The sequence below is a fragment of the Nothobranchius furzeri genome, chromosome 1 (assembly GCF_043380555.1).
Source record: "Nothobranchius furzeri strain GRZ-AD chromosome 1, NfurGRZ-RIMD1, whole genome shotgun sequence".
Lineage (NCBI taxonomy): Eukaryota > Metazoa > Chordata > Actinopteri > Cyprinodontiformes > Nothobranchiidae > Nothobranchius > Nothobranchius furzeri.
In genome coordinates this window covers 46,772,297-46,793,016 of record NC_091741.1, presented here as the reverse complement: position 1 = coordinate 46,793,016, position 20,720 = coordinate 46,772,297, and the positions used below count along the sequence as shown (strand labels likewise).

At 41.6% G+C, this 20,720-nt stretch overlaps 1 protein-coding gene across 2 annotated transcripts in view; it reads left to right on the top strand.

The window, feature by feature from the left end:
* Positions 1-20,720, top strand: part of exoc4 (exocyst complex component 4) — a 168,184-nt gene that overhangs the window by 16,716 nt on the left and 130,748 nt on the right. For both annotated transcript variants that reach the window (XM_015959221.3, XM_054740068.2), the window contains exons 8-10: positions 4,390-4,570; positions 16,101-16,246; positions 16,913-17,001. In XM_015959221.3, the coding sequence (XP_015814707.1) occupies positions 4,390-4,570; positions 16,101-16,246; positions 16,913-17,001 (416 nt within the window). The remainder of the gene's footprint in view (positions 1-4,389; positions 4,571-16,100; positions 16,247-16,912; positions 17,002-20,720) is intronic.

Sequence of the window (20,720 nt, the reverse complement as noted above, 5' to 3'; positions counted from 1 at the left end):
GTGTAGGTGAAACCTCCTCGACCTGGGCGGGACTCAAGTTGGGTGTGCCGCAGGGGTCTGTACTGGGTCCGCTTCTTTTTGCCATCTACTTACTACTGTTGGGGAATCTTCTTCGGCGGTTCGGGTTGCGTTTTCATTTTTATGCTGACGACTGTCAGATCTACCTCCCCCTTCAGCGGGAGGTCGATGGGTCAATATCAAAGCTTGTAGATGCCTTAGAGGATGTGCGCTCCTGGATGGCTACAAACTTTTTACATCTGAATGACGCTAAGATTGAAGTAATTGTACTTAGCCCTGGTGTGTCTACACACCCATGCGATGCTGTGAATCTGGGCCCTTTAGCATCTAATATGAAGACCACCATCCGAAATTTGGGAGTGCAACTGGACACAGCTCTTAAATTCGACGCGCAAATCAACCAGGTTGTGCGATCGTGTTTTTTTAAGTTGCGCAGACTAGCCAGAATTAAGTTTGGTTTATGCTTGACGCATTCACTTTCCGCTTGGTGATGCGGCTCGCGGATGGAACGCGCTTCACAACTTGCAGCGTTTATGGTTCATGCGGCTTGCCTCTGCGGTGAGCCGATATTCTCCCAAACTGTAGGGGGCAGCATGGAGCTGTACAGCATGCATCCAACACTACACCGTAGTAGAAGTAAAAATTACTGTTGTTTACAACATGGCATTCCAGCATTTTTAACAGCGTCCTCGTCTTTTCCGACAGTGCGAGCTATTTCTCTCCAAGAATTATTAACAACATGTTGATCACGGTGATCTCTGAGAGCTGAATCATACAAATGTCTGTATTTACGAACCTCTACCATACTAGTTCTTGCCGGTCCGCCATGTTTTTCCGCGTCCGACCGTCCGCGTGGTTTGAAATTTTCTTGGGTGCGCATTGCGGACATTTTGGGCCGTGCGGAGGCGTGGTGGAGGAGCGTGGTTGTTAAAATGATGCAATTTCGCCTCTCACTGGATGCTTTGCCTATTTCGGACCATTCTCTGTACACCCTAGAGGTGGTTGTGTGAGACAATCCCAGAAGAGCTGCAGTTTCTGAAGTACGCAGAACAGCCTGTCTGGCACCAACAATCATGCCATGTTAAAAGTAACTAAAATCACCTCTCTTCCCCGTTCTGAAGCTCAGTTTGAACTGCAGCGGATCGTCTCAATCATGTCAACATGCCCAAATGCATTGAGTTGCCACCATGTGATTGGCTGATTAGAGATGTTTGCTAATGAGCAGTTGGACAGGTGTACCCAATAAAGTGGCCAATTAGTGTATGTCCTCCAGATAAGCTCTTAGAGCGGCCATATAAGGGAGACTTTGTTTGGTTACTTCTAAACCTCTTGCTCGGATTTTTCAGGCTTGTTCTTCATCCGAATATAACAGCTGGACTTACTTCTGGTATGATTTATTGTTGTCCCCTAGTTATAAAACGTTTGACTAAAGGGAAGGCACAGAGCCTCTGATCCTGGCAGAGAAAGATCTCTGAAGGTGGGGAACTCTCTCAGACAAAAAGGTCAGAGATTCAGGCTGGAACAAAAGATGCCCCAGAGACAGTCCAGCACATAGATACGAGGTGTGTGATTTAAGTGTACACTAAAAGGCATATCCAAGGAGCTGGATGAGTTTAAAAAGTGAAACTGTGCCAAATGAGGGTTAGAAGTCTCCACTTCCCAATGGATTACTCCACTCAAAGTGGAGCTGAGATCCTATGGGACTCTCAGCATCTGCCTGCTGCCCTGATATGGTGGAGGTTGACGAGAAGTAAAAGGGGGGCAGTATATAAATGTAGCAGTCGAAGCTAACTCCAGGTAAAAGTAACATCAGGAAACATAGCTGTTCTACGTGAGGCTGAAAAGACAACTAGAGCAGGTGTGGAAGGGGAACTCTGAAGTGGTCCCAGAGGTAACATGAACATCTAGAGCTTAAATGTCAATTCTAAGTACAGCATTTACAGGGGTTTCAGATTCCAAACTGCATTTACCGTGTTGCTGTTGAATATAGGCAGCTTGAGGTGCTAAATGTAGTATACCAAAGTCTGTACCATCTCTAGTGTAAACTAGTGATGTTGTAATAGCCACGGAGAAACGGTTCATTCTGTGCAAAACTGGTTTAACATCTCATCGGAACTGTAGCCTGCTTAGACACACCCTCTTACATTTGCATGTTCCAAACCACTTCAAAATAAATAATCATTGGTGGTGGTAATACTGACTGAAGAACAAGGCAAGCCTGAGCTACTGCTAACGTCCCTTTCGGATTAGAAGAAAACAGCAAAGAACAATTTCGGAGCACATGTTTCGTTCCAGGATGGACTGGGAAAATTCTGACTTTGAATGAATGCCATGTAGATTCATAGCTGCCTATAGAGTTATCTGGATACACTACTACTACTACTACTACTACTACTACTACTACTACTACTACTACTACTACTACTACTACTACTACTACTACTACTACACTACTACTACTACTGCTGCTGCTGCTTTTACTTACTCGTCATTCCACTTGTCATGCGTTTTTTTCCATTTTGCTGCTGTGCTATAATGCCAACAACCGTAATTATTTTAAAATGGGGGGCTTTAAGAAGTGGAAACATGTGGTTTTGCGATGGAACCACGGAAAGACCCTGCCTCAGAGGAGCTAAGATGGTTATATGAAGTGAGGACGGTGGTCCCTAGTTCTTATCGGTCCACATGCACTAGAGAAGGGCTTGGTTCCTGAAAAGGTTACAGGAACTACAAAAGGTTCCTACGGTCCAAAAGTGGCTTCAGAGCCACTGGGGTCAATTGGCCAATCAGTTATTTTAGTATTCGTGTCCTGGTTGAGTGGGCGGGACCAAACCAGTCTTTCCATTGTAGGGCTTTTTTAGGTAAATGGCCTGTATTTGATATAGCGCTTTCTAGAGTCCTGGAACCCCCCAAGGCACTTTACAACACAATCAGTCATTCACCCATTCACACACACATTCACACATTGGTGGGGATGAGCTGACAGAGGCGAGGCTGCCGAGCAATGGTGCCACCGGTCCCTCTGACCACCCCCAGCAGGTGTTAAGTGTCTTGCCCAAGGACACAACGACAGTAACAGACTGAGCGGGGCTCGAACCTGCAACTTTTCGATTACGGGGTGAGCACTTAACTCCTGTGCCACCGTTGCCTTTACTATGAAGTTGTATTTAGCCATTTATCAAAGCTCTTGGGCCATTTTCAGTCCCAACAAGTTTTATATGCTGTATAGAGGCTCAAAGAACAGTTTCCAATTGTAAAGAGAAACAGTTGCTCTAGAACACCCTTTGGTCTTAGTTGAGAGAAAGGCAGTTAATTAAAAAGTAAATTTAACTGTGCTGAACCCCGACCCCCTGGCTTCTGGTTGAAGAGTCAAGTGAGGGTAAAGACAGCAGAATGTTGACACGTGTGTAATAAACGTCTTAACACCATTTTGCTTCCAGTCAGGGCAGATATCATACCAGCTGAATGCAATCTATAGATAAAAGGATGGTGATAAGAGTGATGTTAAACAAGCAGTGTTATGATTTGTGTATTAACTGTAATATCTTTATGAAAATAAAGCGGGAACTGACTGTGATTAGACTCAACTAATGCAATCTGTGTTCCTTCTTTACTTTGAAAGCTCTGTCCTTGTGCAAAAAGCATAGTCTGGATGAAAGCATTAGACTAGATGAAGCTCCTGTGAGTTTTCAAGCCAGGGCTGAATACTCGGATCAAGTGGAAGGTCGGTTTGGTATTGGTTGTGCTCTCGTCTTCAGCTGGAGCCATTAGGAACTAATGAGAATGGCTTTTTATTTGAATCCGTGTTGGGCAGTTTACGGGTTTTTACAGCAGCCAGACCAGGTGATGGGTCATTAATGCAGGTGAAATATTAAAGCTGCCGTAGAGGGAGCTGCAAAGTAAAACAGGGAACTGCAGTTGGTAATGTCAAATGCTGCTATTAAAACATTTTGGGCCAGTTCCCCTTTATGGCAATAAAGACGCAACACTTTTTTTTCGAGACTTGGCAGAAAGCGTCACACGAACTGTCATATTTCGATTTAATATAGAAGGCTAATGTAGGATGTTGTCTCCTTTTATGGTCACTGTGACAAGATAAATTGCTGACTATAGGTTTATGTGATTTAATTTCATACTGGTCTGTTTTTTTTTTTTCATCTATGATAATGAGTCCTATCACTCTTGTAATAAAGTCCTGGTAACATATTATGAATATAATAACTATACATTTAAAACAAGAGAAATAAATCACAACATTTATTTGTTTTGTCATTTTGTCTGAACAGTTGATTTCCCCCCAGCTGAATCTCCCTTTACTTTCTCCCCCTCTGCATTTCTTCCTCTTTCTGACCGCTCTGCCTCCCTCTGCAGGCTGCTGCTGGAACTGTTGGAGCTGCTGTTTGACAAGTTCAAGGCGGTGGCCCAGGCTCACAGTGTGGTGCTGGCCCACATGCAGCAGATTGCTGTGCACGGTCCAGGTGGAAAGCACGAAGAGGACATCAAGCTGTATGAGCAGGCTGATGTTTCAGCTAAAATCCAGGCCGTGCTGCAGGTATGATTTGCTGAACAGCTGGAACAATATACAGATGTGTTGTGATGTCTGAACCTAACCTGCACTAGTAATTTGTAACAACACATTTTTACATCAATACTGTGACCAATTTTCTGCATTAATGATCAAATCTCACCTGCTTTGTTTCACTTGTTTGAAGTAGCTTTTTTCCTGGAATCCCATGGTTTGTCCAAATGCTGCTCTGTTTCTTTTTAGAGGATATAGACTCGCCTTGTTGCCCTCCCAGAGCAGCCATACTTGTTCCATCTATCTCTAATTGTGCCGTCATGAACTCTGACATTAAACACGCGGTGGTTTCCAGAGTGTGAGATGTAACTGTTCAGTTTCTGCACTTCCTCTGAATGCTGCAGAGTCTGACCTTGGAAGGAACATGCTAGGACGCTCACTCCTGGGAAGATTGACAACCTTCTTAAATATTTTCCACTTGTGAATAACATTTCTCACCGTAGCGTGATAGACTCTACACTGTTAGATGTCCTCAGAATCCTTCCTAGATTGATGGACATAAGCATTTGCTTCCCCGAGGTCATTGCCCATTGTATGTGCTCCTCGGCGTTGAGCTGCACACCTGAACACTTCAGAACACTTCCAGAATTTAGAGGTGATTACACTTACTGATGATCAGTTAATCAAGTGCATTACATAAGCAGCACCTGGCTGCTGCTCGTCATCATCAGTTCTGTGGAAGCAGAAGCACTACTTTTCTTTGTCGCTTCTGCATTTGAATGCAGTTTTTATTAAATCCGTGAGGCTGCAGTCTAATTTTAAAGCTTTTGTGAAATAAAAACAAGTCTTACATGTAATCTTTTCAGTAAAATAGGGAGTAGCTGTGTTTAAAAATGAATGTGGTGTCACAAAAAGACATTGAAGGCTTGATTTGTTTGGATTAATCTTAAGCTCTTTAATTGGCGTGTATTTATGCATGGTTGTTGACCCCCTCCTCTCTCTCTCTTTCTTCCTCTCTCTCTCTCTCTCTCTCTCTCTCTCTCTCTCTCTCTCTCTCTCTCTCTCTCTCTCTCTCTCTCTCCTCCTGATTGATTGGCTGAGGGAGATGAACAGCTGTTAAATTGACCCTGTGGTGACTCTCAGAGGAAAATCTGCGACAGCTGTTGCTCTCGTCGCAAGTAGTGAATGTGTGTCTGGGTGTTTATACCCAAAAATATGGCGAGACACTCTTTCTCAGGAGATATTTTGTCAGTGCATTGATGGGCTGGCACTCAAGTATCCATTCACATTTACAGGATCATAACGCAAAACAGGACACAGAGATTGTAGGTGAGAAAACACGCTATTTCACAAGGTTCATTCTATGTTGATTGTTGCCTTGGTAACAGATAGCGAAGTGTTTTTACTGATCAGAAAAATGAAAAATATAAAAGCAGAGAACGTGTTTTCTTTGTAAATTTGACACACACACACACGCACGCACGCGCGCTCGCTAGCACGCACACACATACATACAGAAAAAGCTTCCAGTAACTTGATATTTTTCCAGCTGGCATCCACAAAATCACCAATTCAGTAGTGTGTTTTTGTGCTGTGTGTGTTTGGAGGGTTTAGTCATGCATAGGCATGTACTGTAATTGCTCTGCTGTGTGCGTACAGTCATCGGTGGCATGAAGCCGATCCCCAGGAAGTGACCACTGCCAACATGCATCTGCCAGTGGCTCCCCTGCCCCTCGGCTCTGTCATGTGAGATAAAGTAATCTCTTGATTAGAATACTCATTATGTGAAATGAGGTTTTCTTACTCAGTCACTTGTGTTATTATTTTCTGGCCGATTATATCAACACGAAGGCCCATCATCCATTCAGTCCTCCCCCGTTTCTCCAGCGTGTTCATTTTTCTTTCACTCCCACTCTGCATTTCCATTTCCTTCTGTTTCCTCCTTCAGCATCACCCCTGCTGCCTCTCTATCACAATCTGTTTCCCAATACCTTCCGTACACCCCTCTTGGTCCTTGTAATTTCCTTCTTAATCTTATTATCTTGCTTTTTCTCTCTCACTACTCCCACGTTCCTCTGCTCTTCCTTTATTTAGCCCACTCTGTTTTACAGAGTCACGTCTGCAATGAGAGAAATTAAACTCCCTCTGCTCCCGCAGAAACTCCGTTAGATGTTATTGGATACTGAGGTGATCTCAAAAACATCACTGGCCTGAGTTATGTGAAGATATTGATTTCATCATTTCTTGTCTTTTTTTCACGTTTACATGTGATCATACAACTTCAGAGTATCTTATTCAGACCTGGCAGTAAATTATTCGACTTCCTGCTTGACCCCCCTTTGCTATTGCAGCTCATATATTTGACATCTGCAGAAATCTTTCGGTGGGATTTCTTTCCCCCACTTTGAGAAGTGGAGAAACCAGCTTGACCTTTACACATGACGTACCAGCAGACAGATGCAGGAGTTGACAGAAACATTGGGTGCAGCCAGCTACAAGACCTTGACAGAAAAACGCCTCTCATCAATGTGCGACTGCGGCCTGGTCGGTTTAGGGCTGAGAGTGGGTAAACAAGCTTTTGAAAGTCAGAATTCATGTAACGTTTCTAATCCATGTTCAGAAATGCTCAAGGTACCCCTGTTGCTTTCTCATTTTAGTGTGAAAATATTGATTTAGAGAATAAAAACTGGATGGTAATCAGAGGTATTGATGTAGGAAGGAGTGCTTTAAAGCCACATCACCATTTTTCAAGTTGTTCTCTGTTAGATGCGTGCATGTATATTGATTATTTACACCATCAATGCATTTACATATCTAAGCTTGCAACAACAACCCTTGACACGCACTCACACACACACACACACACACACACACACACACACACACACACACACACACACACACACACACACACACACACACACACACACACACACACACACACACACACACACACACACAAATCATTTTTCACTTTTTGCTTAAAGCAGTCTGTTTTCTTTCATAGTTTTTCTTTAAAGGTATTGGCCAGACTCGGCATTAAAATTGTACAAATGCAGAATAACTACACTTTACCATCTATGTAAACATGTACTGGGTTAAGTTTTTCATTTTGTTAAGGACTTTTATCATAAATCATTGCAGAAAATCCAAATCCTCTACTCCAGACAGTGAAGAACTGTTTTGCATATGTCACTCGAACTCAATAACTGTTATTTGTTTACTTTCATGCGCATAATTATTACGTAAAATTGCGTTTATAGCTGCAGCAAAAGGTCTGAACCATATATATGTCTGTGTCCTACACGCATTTTTAAATAACATAGAAGAAGAAGAAGAAGAAAATATCATTTCTATAGCGCCTCTCAAGATAAAAATCATGAGGCGCTTCACAAAACAAAAAAATGTAAATATATAAAAAAGCATTTAGAAAATGTTTAAAAATATATTTTAAATGAGCAAAAATAGGCAATTGTGATTAAAAAATGTTAAGAAAGAGAGAGAGTGAACAGGAAGAGGGAAATCAGTGGATCCTGAGGAAGGTGGAATAGGTGGGGAGAGCAGAATAAAGAGAGAGTGGTGAAGAAGGTCATACAAAAGCCAGCTTGAACAAGTGAGTCTTCAGCTGCTTTTTAAAGGAGACCACTGAGTCCACTGATCTCAGGCTCAGGGGGAGAGAGTTCCAGAGTCTGGGGGCCACAGCAGCAAATGATCTGTCACCTTTGGTCTTTAGTCTGGTTAATCCAGCATCAGGAATATTTATTCTGGTAAATTATCGGTTAAATATTTTCCAGAGTTATAATCAATAAATACACACAGCAGTAAAACTGTAGATTACTGAACTATATTGGGACACATGATGGCGCTAAGACCAGCTGAGAATTTGTCAGTTTAGAGCTCCCAGTGGAGCACAGAAATGAAATATTTAACATAAGTAAACAAACTGTACCGATTTTGGTTCTGAAGATGAACAGAATCCTCCTCTATGTCCAAATTGGGTCGCAGGTCTTCTGAGTCAAACGGTCTAAAACATATCTGCACCTCCAGTAGTGATATCCAGCTGGCGGGGTCGGAGTTCGGTTGAATTTCTCCGGCAATTCAATATCCGTTCTTGTTGCCGTATCCCAGAGAAAAAACAAATCTGACTGACTAGCAGAGGCTTCAGAAGCTACATCTGATTGATGACACATTATTCTCTGCTATAACGCTAACGCAGACACACCGAAGTCAGGCGTTGTTTACTATCGCTGTTTCAGCAGAGCACTTTGTGAAGTCACCAGCTGCCCAGGGCTTAGACTGGAAGTTAGTTTCTGTTTTTCCCGCGCCAGTAAAAAACATTAGATTTTCTTAAAATTCCAGCCGTCAAAATCCAAAAACCTTTTTCATCTGAGGTTTTAATACACATTTACACATGCCGTTCAAATGAATTTTGCCTCTATAGCCGATATCTGTAAAATCACATACAAATATTTTCTGTTTCTCTTTTCTTTTCAGAAAAACCATCAACTCAGTTGAGACAGTTTAAGTTTTATTGAATAAAAGTTCAATTTATGTTAGACGTCAGAGAAATCAGATAATTGGATAGCACAGTGCACAGAAGATCACAGTACACAAGCCTCTACATACACCCGTAATTAAGATGACCCATTAGGAGTTTTACCATCAATGTTTGGCATGACGTGTCTGTGGCTACTCATGTCCATCACCTTGTCTACAGCTTGGTTTTGAGGTCTGAACGTTTGCTAATTAGCTTGCCATTTGCTCTTTCTACAAGGTTGCTGGCGATTTGACTGCTAACCACATCTATTGTGTGCTCCGAGTATGTGACCAGGGTGCAAATTACACTTTTAATGAGCAGATTTCTGTTTGCACACAAAGGAGCTTTGGAACTATAGTTAAAATGATCTATAGATGGTGATAACCTAGTTTGAAGGAAGTGATTCTCAAATTACAGATCAGTTTACTAGACAACTTAAAATGTCTGTTTGCATTTTCTTCTCACAAAGAATTAGAATGTTTTTATGCTAGCTTGACTAACAAAGAAGTCCTAACAGACTTTCATCAGAATCTTCTAGTATTTCCTCCCATTTGCTTAAAGCGTTTCTGCTTTCACAGGCTGTTTTGATCAGATGAGCCTATGGCTTAATTTGAATCTGCTTCATAAATTTATCACTGTATTGACTTAGTATAACCAGCACAAAGGCTGCGTCATGTTTGTGTCAACACTATATAAACAGTGTTTTCTTGGCTCATCAACATTCTCACTCCCAGAGCATCAAAAACAAACGCTTGGCCAGCCACCCTCTGCGTCAGACCCCTGATGTCAAAAAGTGCCCTTTTTCATCACTTATGTGCGAAAAGGGTTTTTTCCCTTTTCTGACTGCAGATCCCAATGCAGCGTAAAACTGACACGATGGGATATCCGCTGATGCGGCACCGAACCAGCTCATTTCCGCACCTAAACCTTAACGTTTTGCTATTTATAACCTTCCCCTCACCCTCATCCTGACCTTAACCCTCTTGCTACCTAAAACGTTACTCTCACTGTGATCAAGTGTTTGTTTCCCATGCATTCTGACTGTGAATTTTTGTATTAGCTGCCCAAGGGGAACGTTAGAACATACCATCTGGCGAGGGGGAGGTTACAAATACCCTCTACTTAACCTCCACCTTGGTAGTTGAAACCTCCCCCTCACGTTGCCTCGGTCCAAACCCGACCAATGACGAGGCGGCTCCCGCCGTTCACTTCATAGAGCCGGCTTTTAGAGCGACCAACACATCACTGGAGTGTTCGCTAGCAAGATGGTTAAGGTTAGGGTGGGGTGAGGGGAAGGTTAAATAACAAGAGGATAAGTTTAGGGTGAGGTACAATGAGCTTGTTTGGTGCCCTGGCTGCGGACATCCCATCGCGTCAGTTTTACGCTGCACTGGAATCTGCAGTCAGAAAAGGGAAAAAAAACCTTTTCGCACATAATTGACAAAAAAGGGCACTTTTGGCATCAGGGGTCTGACGCGGAGGGTGGCTGACCAAGCGTTTGTTTTTGATGCGCCGGGAGTGAGAATGTGTTGCATCAACAGATAGCATACGAAGCAAATTGAAGTGCCAAAGAGAAGCCAGGCAACAATAAGCCTCTTTTAATTAGACACCAAGCACAGGCATTGCCACGATGTTCCTGCCCAACATTTTAATCAATGTGTCACATTCATTCTGCCCTCCAAAACATCATCATGCTTACATATTACTGGAGAGCGGTGCAGTCTGCCTCGTCCGTGTTGTTGTAAGGCTCTCCCATTATCTCTCCCTACATCTAGTGTATTAAAACCACTGCAGACTGCATCAGATAGTGGTCTATACATGCAGTGTCGTAAAGCTATTGATAAAATGTCTTGACAATGCGTCAGTCTCTCAGTCATTAATTAAAATAATAACTGTGATTGTTGTGACATCATGAAACGTGCAGGGGACGCAGCAAGGACGGGAGTTTTCTGTGAACGCACAGGCACATCCTCTTCTTCCTCCCCAACAAGATAGCCTTCAAAAGATAGACTGCATGCCGCCGGCTCGAGGTGGGAGCCCCCGCAGTTTAGCAGGAGTGCAGCGCTGAGCGAGTGGCTGTGGCCGAGGCTCTGTTAGAACTCGTGAAGGTTATTGAAGTTTCTGGAGCACAATCAATACAGGATGTATACAGAACCCTCTCTTTGACGGCCAAGGACACTTCAGGCTTCAAACGTCAAGCAAACAGCAAGGGATGCCAGTCAATAGGTTTTGCGACAAGGCGCTTGCCATGGACTTTAGCAGGAAAACTGTCAATTTCATTAAAGCCATGAGAACGGAGCTAAGTTATTGTTCTCCCAGCTGCTTTGAACATGACTTGATCAAAAAAGGATAAATGTAATCAAGATTAGTTGATATTTATTTCCTTCATTTAAACAACTGACTGCTGAGTTTACTCAATGTAAAGTTCTTTCCTGCTTCGAGTGATTCTCATAATTGCAGAGATTCTTTTGCTGTTTAGTTTTTAATGAGAATAATCTAAGGTGATCATTAGATGCATGTGAATTAAAAAGCCACTCTTATCAGGCTCCTCTTCTTCTAATTTATTTTTGCACTCAACCTGTTGACTGATTTAGGAGTGGGACTCTTCTCGGCTATAAACACGCAGAACAAGCTGGGCTGGAGAGTTGCAGTGGAAATGATTGTGTCTGTCAGAAGATTTCTATGCAAAAACACTCTTGAACTCTTGCTTTTGGTCTTATAATTTGCTGAAGAGATGTTTCTAGTTTCACACCTAATTACACCCCACCTGTTTTTGTCATCTGCTCTTTCACAAATTCTAATTTTTTGGCTGAATTTGAACGTGTCTCTTCCTCTGTTTCTTTTTCTTCATCAACTCTTGGTGACCTTTCAGCGGGAGCCACTTTAGAAGTCCACTCAGCTAATTAACGTAAGCTTGGAAACTCACCTGGCTTCAGCTGAAGTCAAAGCGACGCTGACGTGTTGTGGTAATATATTTGTGTTTGAACTGTTGAAGCAGAACAAAAACGTTGAAGACCAGGACGATTGTCAGCTTTCACCTTGTTGTCTGGGTGCTAAAAGATCAGAATTGTTTCATTTCTATGAGCTTCCGTGTTTCTTCTTCAGTACATTCATCACTGCCCCAGATTTAAAAAATATATTAAAACACGCACTCATTTAAAACGTGGCTGTGAGGCCAATTAGCACTTTATATTGTGGACCACTAAATCAGTTTCTTTGGAGTCATGAAATGTTTTTTTTATGTTGTTAATAACGCTACTGATCATTGCAGGGGAGGCTGGGAAAGACCTTTACCTCTCTGCATCACTAGCATCCTCACATCTCCCTTTCTTTCCTTTTCATCGCTTTTTTCAACTTCCTTTGTGTACCTGAGCCTGTTTTATCATCATCATCACTTCCAGATTGCTTATTGCTTCTCATCCTTTGCTTTACAAAATAAAATTCCTGTGAGGTTTAATCTAACTCCTCATCATCAGTCTTATTTTGTAGTGTTTGACCTGAACTCATGCGAGAGGTAAAATTCATAACTGAACCAAAATTAACTTTGTCATATTTGAAGAAACTCAAATTAAATAATTACACCCAGTTCTTGTGTGGAGGTATAAAAACAAACACCAAATTTTGGATCCAGAAAATTCCCAAATATCTTAGTTTAATTTTGGGAAAAGGCAAAGTAAAAAAGTTGTATAACTGCAGGTTTGCATGCATTTCAGCCACACAAAAGGAAAAAAAAATCCCTGAAGTTCGCAAATAATAAATATAGAAATAGTTAGAAATAATCAGCTGGTTTTAAAGATCTACATTTGTACATGGAGGCCTTTATCAGCAGCTGTCAGTCATCAGCATCAGTCTCCTGGCATGGCCGCTCAACCATCTTCCATAATAAATACTTGTATCATCTGCAAATGGAGAAACTGGAATCTTTGAACCAGGTGTCTTCTTATTTTTTGTGATCATTTGTTTTCACACTGCTGATCAAAAACAAAAGATCCGTTTCTGACTTCTGAGCCTAATTTGGTGAATTACTTTGGTAACAAAGTAACTGAGTGGGTTACAGCAGCAGCTCAATAACTGATAAATATTGAGACTTTTGTGGTGATTTCAGGGAAAATAATTGATTTGATATGATTAAACAGTTTAATAAACAATGTATCTTTTCTATCAGCACACAACCAAAGTTAAGGGAACTTGTTTTTTTTGTCATTTTATCTCTTTATAGCATAATAATAATACTTTTCTATCCTTTAAGACTTGCTCCATCGTTATCTTTTCTTTCAGTCCCTCCTTCAGTTCTACGGTCTACCTCCCATCCTTCTCTCTCTCTCTCTCTCTCTCTCTCTCTCTCTCTCTCTCTCTCTCTCTCTCTCTCTCTCCCTCTCCATCGTTGTCTCTGTGCTAGCGGTCCAGTTAATTGCCTCCAAAGTTCACGCTGTCTCTGGGCTAATGCAATTTAGGAAGGGTCGGAGGCCCTTCATCAGCCCAGTGCTGGCATTTCATTAAGTCTGCTTGGGTGTTAGCTTGCAAGCAAGTGCGGGTTTCACTCCATCAGCTCATCATTAGTAATTAATACACTGATGGGATTAGCTGCAGCATGAGGCTGGTGGCAAGTGGTCACTGTGGTGTTGCCGGTTCAAGAGGGCATGTGTGATCAGACATCACTCTCTCTTATTGATGAGGAGGATTGTGTTTAATTAGTTGTGCTGTAAAAAACTGAGGCTGTGTGTGTTAACATTTCTGAGTGAGACTCGTTATCTGAAACATATTTTTGGGTTGCAGACCTGGACCTAACCTAAATTATTGCCAGAATGCATTTGGGACACCTGTTTTTATTGATCTGCACCTAAACTTGGGTTTCATATGGATGTTAGCACATGAAGGCTTTCCCACGCATGACAGGGGATGCTCTCCACAGAGTTAATTACATCATTATGGTTGGGATGGATCTCCATCTGCTCAGCCATTACTCCTTTCCCGTTCTGGGCTGACCCACACTGCGCTTCAGAATTAGATGCACACAGGCTAAATGGCCCTGATAAATTATGAAGCTATTAGATATGGGGAAGCTATTTTGGAACATATGCATTCACAGAGGGAGGAATAAAGGATGGGGGGAGAGAGAGAAAGAGAGGCAAATATGAACTGGGGTAGACGGAACAAGAAAGGAAAAAATAGAAATGTGAGAAATGAGAAATGAAGCTTAAAGAGACTTTGAAAAATGAGAGAAAATGAAAGAAACAGAGAATGTGCAGATAGACTGATAGAGGAAGTGAACATTCTCTGTCCGGCCAGACTTTCAATCTGCTTATTCCAGACTATTGTTAGAAGTTGATAAGATTTTTATGAAGCACGATCAGACGTTGATGGATTTCAGCATGGATCATGCAGACAGATCAGGGAACTGGAAGACAAAAGAATTTATGGCCATAATCTAAAGCGCCATGTCACGTCAGCATCTTATTTTTATCTTTGGAATTGGAATTTTTTTTTAGGATTTGTCATACATGGTATGGTAGTTTTTGTTGTTTAAAATTTAGTTATTGATTTTTAGCTTTGTTGTTAAATACAATGTTTTATGATAAAGCGCTATGTCAGATCACTGTTTTATTTCTTCACACTTTCCCGCTTCAGTTCACAAGACAGCTGGTGTTGAACTTGAGTTCATGGTTAAAGGTGTGGCTCCCACATCACAGCTGAACTTCGCATGGCAGGTTTTGGACCTATTTCCTGGTATTTGGACATCTCGCCTTGGATTGGATAACAGCAACTGGACTCCGCCACTGACTTCTAACTTAGATGTTTTATCTCCACAAATATCACAAGCCTGGAGGAGCTTCTGTTGTGATGTGGAGTTGCTAACGCTAAGGGTTAGCATCTACTAGCCGAGATTTTCTCTCCTGTTTCCTGTATGCTAAACCAACAACAGGCTTCCTGTCGCAAGTCAAAGTTGATGAGTCTATGAATGTTAAGTGACAGTGTGACATAAATCTTTCAGGCTTTTCAGATCCTAGAGTTTCATTGTCTATTTTCTATCAGAAGCTAATGCAGGAGATTGGTGTAGGAGACTATTTTCATGTAGGGGCACACTGATCTATCAGCCAACCAATCTATCGGCCCCGATCTCTGTTTTTTATTTCAAGATTGGTAAACAGTGATTGGCCAAAAACTGAAATCGGTGCACCCCTACTTTAATGTTCAGCCTGCATAAAAAACTCAGAGTGGCTGATTATAATCAGAAATAATCGTTAAAATAGATTTTCAGTGTTCCACACCTTTAAGACATCCTGTTGTTGTGCTTGTTTCTCATAATTTAGTTAATTCTTTTTTTAGAAATGCAGGTTTAATGAAAACATTTACTAAACATTAACAGGGCAGTGTCAAGTTTCTCAAATAACTCTCTAATTTTCCTTAATATTAAAAGGTGACAAGTCATTTGCTGTTGTGGCCCCCAGACTCTGTTACTCTCTCCCCCTGAGCCTGAGATCAGTGGACTCAGTGATCTCCTATAAAAAGCAGCTGAAAACTCACCTGTTCAGGCTGACTTTTGTGTGACCTTCGTCACCACCCTCTCTTTATTCTGCTCTTTCTACCAGTTCCACCTTTCCCGGGATCCACTGATTTCCCTCTTTCTCTCCCCCTTTCCTTACATTTTTTAAATCACAGTTATTTTTCTCATCTTAAACATTTTTAATCATTTTTTAAATCGTTTTTATACTTTCATTTTTTGTTTTTGTGAACAAATAATTTATTATAAATATAATTTTTTTCTTTCTTTCTTTCTTTCTTTCTTTCTTTCTTTCTTAGTTTTTAAATTTAGAAAATATAAAGTATTGAAACATGATTGATTCTTCATTTCCCCCTTGTTGTTTTAATTCATCAGTTTTAGAAAACAGCAGCATTCCCTTTAAAGATTTGGGCTTCATATTTGGAAAACCAAATTTGTGTCACCATACTCGCTGGAAGACAGTTTTTACATCTCTGACCTTTAGTTTTTTAAACTTCTGATGGAAAGCTCTCTGTGTCTTTAAGGTTCTGCTGATGGAGTACCTGGATGTGAAAAACAGCCGCAGCTCCTCAGAACCTTCGGCACAGCTCGCCTATGCCAGCACGGGCAGTGAGTTTGCTGCCTTCTTTGCAAAGAAAAGACCACAACGTGTCAAGCAGTCCCTTTTCAAGTAAGAATCACATTTTCCCTCCCACGTCTATCTTCTTAGTTTTGTTCGAAAGAAAGAGAAATGGGTTATTTTGTGTAAAATACATAAGAAATATGGTCGTCTTATAGAGCTGCTGTTCACTTTTCTGATGCCTCCAAGTCAGTGCAAAACCCACCTAGAAAAGCAGGAAGCTGTAATAATTTCTTATGTTCTAAAGAAAAGCTGGAGTTGGATTAACGAGTTTGATACTAACACCAGCTGTTTTTAAACTTGTGTATGAGGAGCAGACTTTGTTTTGTGATGCTAGCAGCACAGAGAGGAAGACAAGCGAGGAAGTTGTGTGCCACAGGGATCCTGGTTTAAATAAAGGGCTTATTAAGTTTATGAAGTCATGCCTCTTTATAAACAATTGAGTCCAAGGGCTTTACATAATCAGGGATTAGTCTCATTAGGATGTTAATGTGTGAAAAAAAAAGGTTTTCTGACTTTTTATCGTATAAAGAAAGGAATAACCTGTAGTTTTTATTCTACAGCTTTTAGGTTATGAATGTTTCATGCGTTAGAATTTTTTCAACTAACAAAATGTTCACAAACAATTCATAATGATTTTCCCTGTAATTTTGTCACTTTTTTTCAAAATTGATGCTTTTTATTGTAAATGATTCAACCTTGTGTGCTTCCTTGTAGGTTTGAATCATCTTCCCATGCCATCAGCATGAGTGCCTATCTGAGAGAGCAGAGGCGAGAGCTCTACAGCAAAAGTGGGGAATTACAAGGTGAGGAGGGGGATTGAGGGATGAACTCTGAGGAATGGAGACTAGACTGGAAAGCACAGGGAGAGAAGAAAGATGAAGATAAGGGGAAAAGAGAAGAGAGAGTGAAAAAAGTATTGAATTGTAAAATGGAAATGGTAGAGGGATAAATTGAACAGGTCTGCAGTGTGAAGGATATTGTTGAAAAGAGCAGTGTTAAGGTTTAGTGAATGGATTTATAAAAGGGGGGATAAAGGTTATGAATGGACTGGAGAAATACAGCCATGAGAAAAAAAAACCCAGATCTGCTAAATCACTGATAAGACAGGGATGGTAGGTAGTTGCAAGAAGTGTGAGGATATTATAGGAGAAGCAAAAGGTGAGTTTAGGGTGATTTGGTCACGTTTGGTAAGAGTGAGTGTGAGAGGTGGATGGTGATTGAGGTGAAGTGTTGTAATGGAGAGTATGAGAGAGAGTGTCTGGAGACAGAAAGGCCATGTCGCAGTTCGAGGAGTTGCACTTAGGAACAAAAAAGGGGCAGACAACAGAAGTGTGGAGCACCAAGCAGCGATGGAGAAAGAAACTGACGAGATGCGGAGAATGGGGTGACTTTGCAAAATCCGCCCACAGGGAGAGGCCTTAAAAAGCTCTCGCTCACACATTCACACGCACAAAAAGGCTCAGAGAGTGAGCTGCACAGTGAGACCCCGGAGACCCAAAACTGTGCTGCTGCCCTTTTACTTCTGTTCTTCACTCTCTGGCTCTCTGTTCATCTGCCTCTGACCTTGAGGTTTCAATCAGCAGTGCCTGATGGCGATGCTTGCTGCTGTCTGCTGCTATACCTTTTGTTCCACATCAAGCTCCTCATGGCATTGGATGAATAAAACAGAAGAGAGAGACAAAGAAACCAAACTATTACATTTAAGTGTACTGAAATGTCACCACTCCATAGCAGTGAAATTTAAACAATATCTGCACAACTTTTGACAACCGGTATATTCAACCTAAATGACTTAATTTATTTTTGTATTTTACTAAAGAAAGGCCAAATAATAGCTGAGTTGATAAAATGTTCTGGCAGACAATACAGCCTAGACTGTAGTTCCTTTTCCTCTAAATCATTGCTGAATACAGCAGCAAGTCTGTAAATATATAAAAAAGAACAGCATTGATTAACTGTGGATAAAAGAAAACTCCAAATAGTCTTCATATGAAGGCTCACCTCTTTTTCTTCTTCCATCTGTCAGTGCCTAAGAAAGAAGGTGGAAAAATATATATTTTTTGACTGACTGAATGCCTCGAAGCGTTTATAAGAAGATGAGATTTCTCTTGCTTTTATTTCACCTGTCACAGTGTGTAGTGCCGGCCACAAGCCCAAGCCTGGGCCTGAATAGCTGAAAAGAGATTGAAGGGAGTAAGAAATCATTTAGAAAGTGAAATAAGTCGAGTGTGATGGAAGAAAGGGGAAGATGGATGGGGGAGGGAGGGAATAGTAGGAAGGTTAAAAGTCATTGTTTTCATCAGGGTCCAGTGAAGAAGCCATTTAAAGACTTCTGAGGGAAGAAATTAGAAAAATATGTATTGAGACTGTGAGGAAAGGGACTTTTCCCCTCTCTTCAAATTAAAGTAACTGAGAAGTCAGGGACAGGAAAAGAGTTGGAAATGAGAGATTGAGTAGATGAATGCTTTTGGCTTTGGGATTATGCAACACTTAAAAATTAGTCATGTGTGTCTTTCAGTTTCCTTCTTGGCATTTTCTAAAGTCTTTTTCCCTCCATTGTTCTGGTTCAAGTTAATACCGTTATTAACTGCTACGCTAAGCAGTAAAGCCTTGGAGTTTTTTTTCCCATTGTCCAATTTACATCCAATTTTGAATAATTAACAAATGCATATAATAGGTAACAAGCATAACCGCATACAAAGTTACAGCTAAAGATTTGTATGTGCTTTGTGAAAAAGTTGCTTTTATTTGGTGAATTTTTGGATGTTATTTCTTAGAAATTCTTTATTTTTGAGTTTCAGGGTCACTAAGATATACCAAACATGATCTGTTACTGCAAATTCATAAGTAAATTACATTACTTGTATAGTGCTTTAAACCATTTACTACCTGCAAAGCACTTTAACAGCCGTTCATCCAGTCACGCTCACATTCACACTGGTGGTAATAAACTACATTACAGCCACAGCTGCCCTGGGGCATGCAACACTGGTGTACACTGATGCCACCAGGTCTGCTGACCACCACCAGTAGGCAGGGCCACCTTAACCAGCTGATAGGCCCCAGGGCAAGGAGGCTCAGATGGCCCCCCACGACCCTTAAAATTTCCTACACACACACGCACGCACGCGCGCGCGCGCGCACACACACACACACACACACACGCACGCACGCACGCACGCACGCACACACACACGTAGTCTTTGGGGCAGTAATCCTCAAACTGGAGGAGTGGCTAAAGCAGATCCCAAGAAAAACATCAGACATCTCAGTCCAGAAAAGTGCAGTTCTAGGATCAGCTAAGATGCTGCACAGAACTCTCAAGCTCCCGGGCCTCTGTTAGAGGACCCGCGCTTGATGGATAATATGCTAGCAGTTGAAAATACATTATTAAAGCCAACATATCTATTTCAAAGTTTTATTAAACACCATAAAGCATTTAACAAAATAGTGGGGAATCACCACCATCACCTCATCACAAAAATCAAACAGTGATAACAGTGGACATCAGAGTGAGGCTACTGACTCTGTCTTGCTCTATCTTGCTGCATGCTTGAGCGCAGTCTATTTTTCACTCGCTCTCCACTTGCATTGGACACCGGCAAAGTCAGGATAGCCTCAGAGCAAAGTCTGTGTTTGGAGACACTGTGAGGAGATTCCGCTGTCTTAAAACTTTCAGTAACTCCACTGCCGACATGAACGTACTTGTTCAGAGACGGTATTTCTCCAACGGCCTGGATCGCTACTGTAAGGATCTTTTACCTCCTCTATCTGCTCGCCGGCTCCAAGCTCCTCCGCCGCTCCTGTCTGCTGCTCCTCTTTCCCTGTGGTTCCATGCTGTGCGGTCTGCTCTGTGCCTGTTGGCGCAGCATCCTCCTCTCTGCCCGGTGTGTCAGTGACCGGGCTATGTCCAACTTCTTTAGCTTTAGATTTAAACATTTCTGTCAGTTTAGGTATTTTCTTTCTAACTTCGTCTCGAAGCTCCTTCTCACGAAGCGCTTTCTGAGCACCGCTCTTAAATTTCTTCCCCGACATTTTCCCAAATTTCTTTACACCTAGAAGACCATGCCCCAACATCATCTAAATTGTGTGATTGGTGAGCTCATTGTGCAGTGGGCCTTTAGATGTCACGTGGGTGACCTAGGTCACTTGTGATTCGGATCAATCAGCAGCCTTAAATTAGCATCTAAGGTGATTGACAGAAAACCTGACAAGTAATAAAACTGTGGGTTTTTTTTCTTTTTTTTTTTTTACTTGAAATTATAGGCCCCTAAGTTCAAAGTCCTCTGGTCACCGCCCGGTTTGCCCGTGCATTAAGGCAGCCTTGCCAGTAGGCAAGAAGGTTGAAGTGTCTTGCCCAAAGACACAACAGCAGGTTGGCAGGAGCGGGGTGTGTGAACTGGCTATCTCAAATCAGTGACCAACCTCAGAGCCACTGTTGTCTAGATCTGTTTTTTCCTCAACCCTGAACATCTAATTGATTTTCTGACCAGTATTTAGAACCAGTTGTTCAGATGTAAAC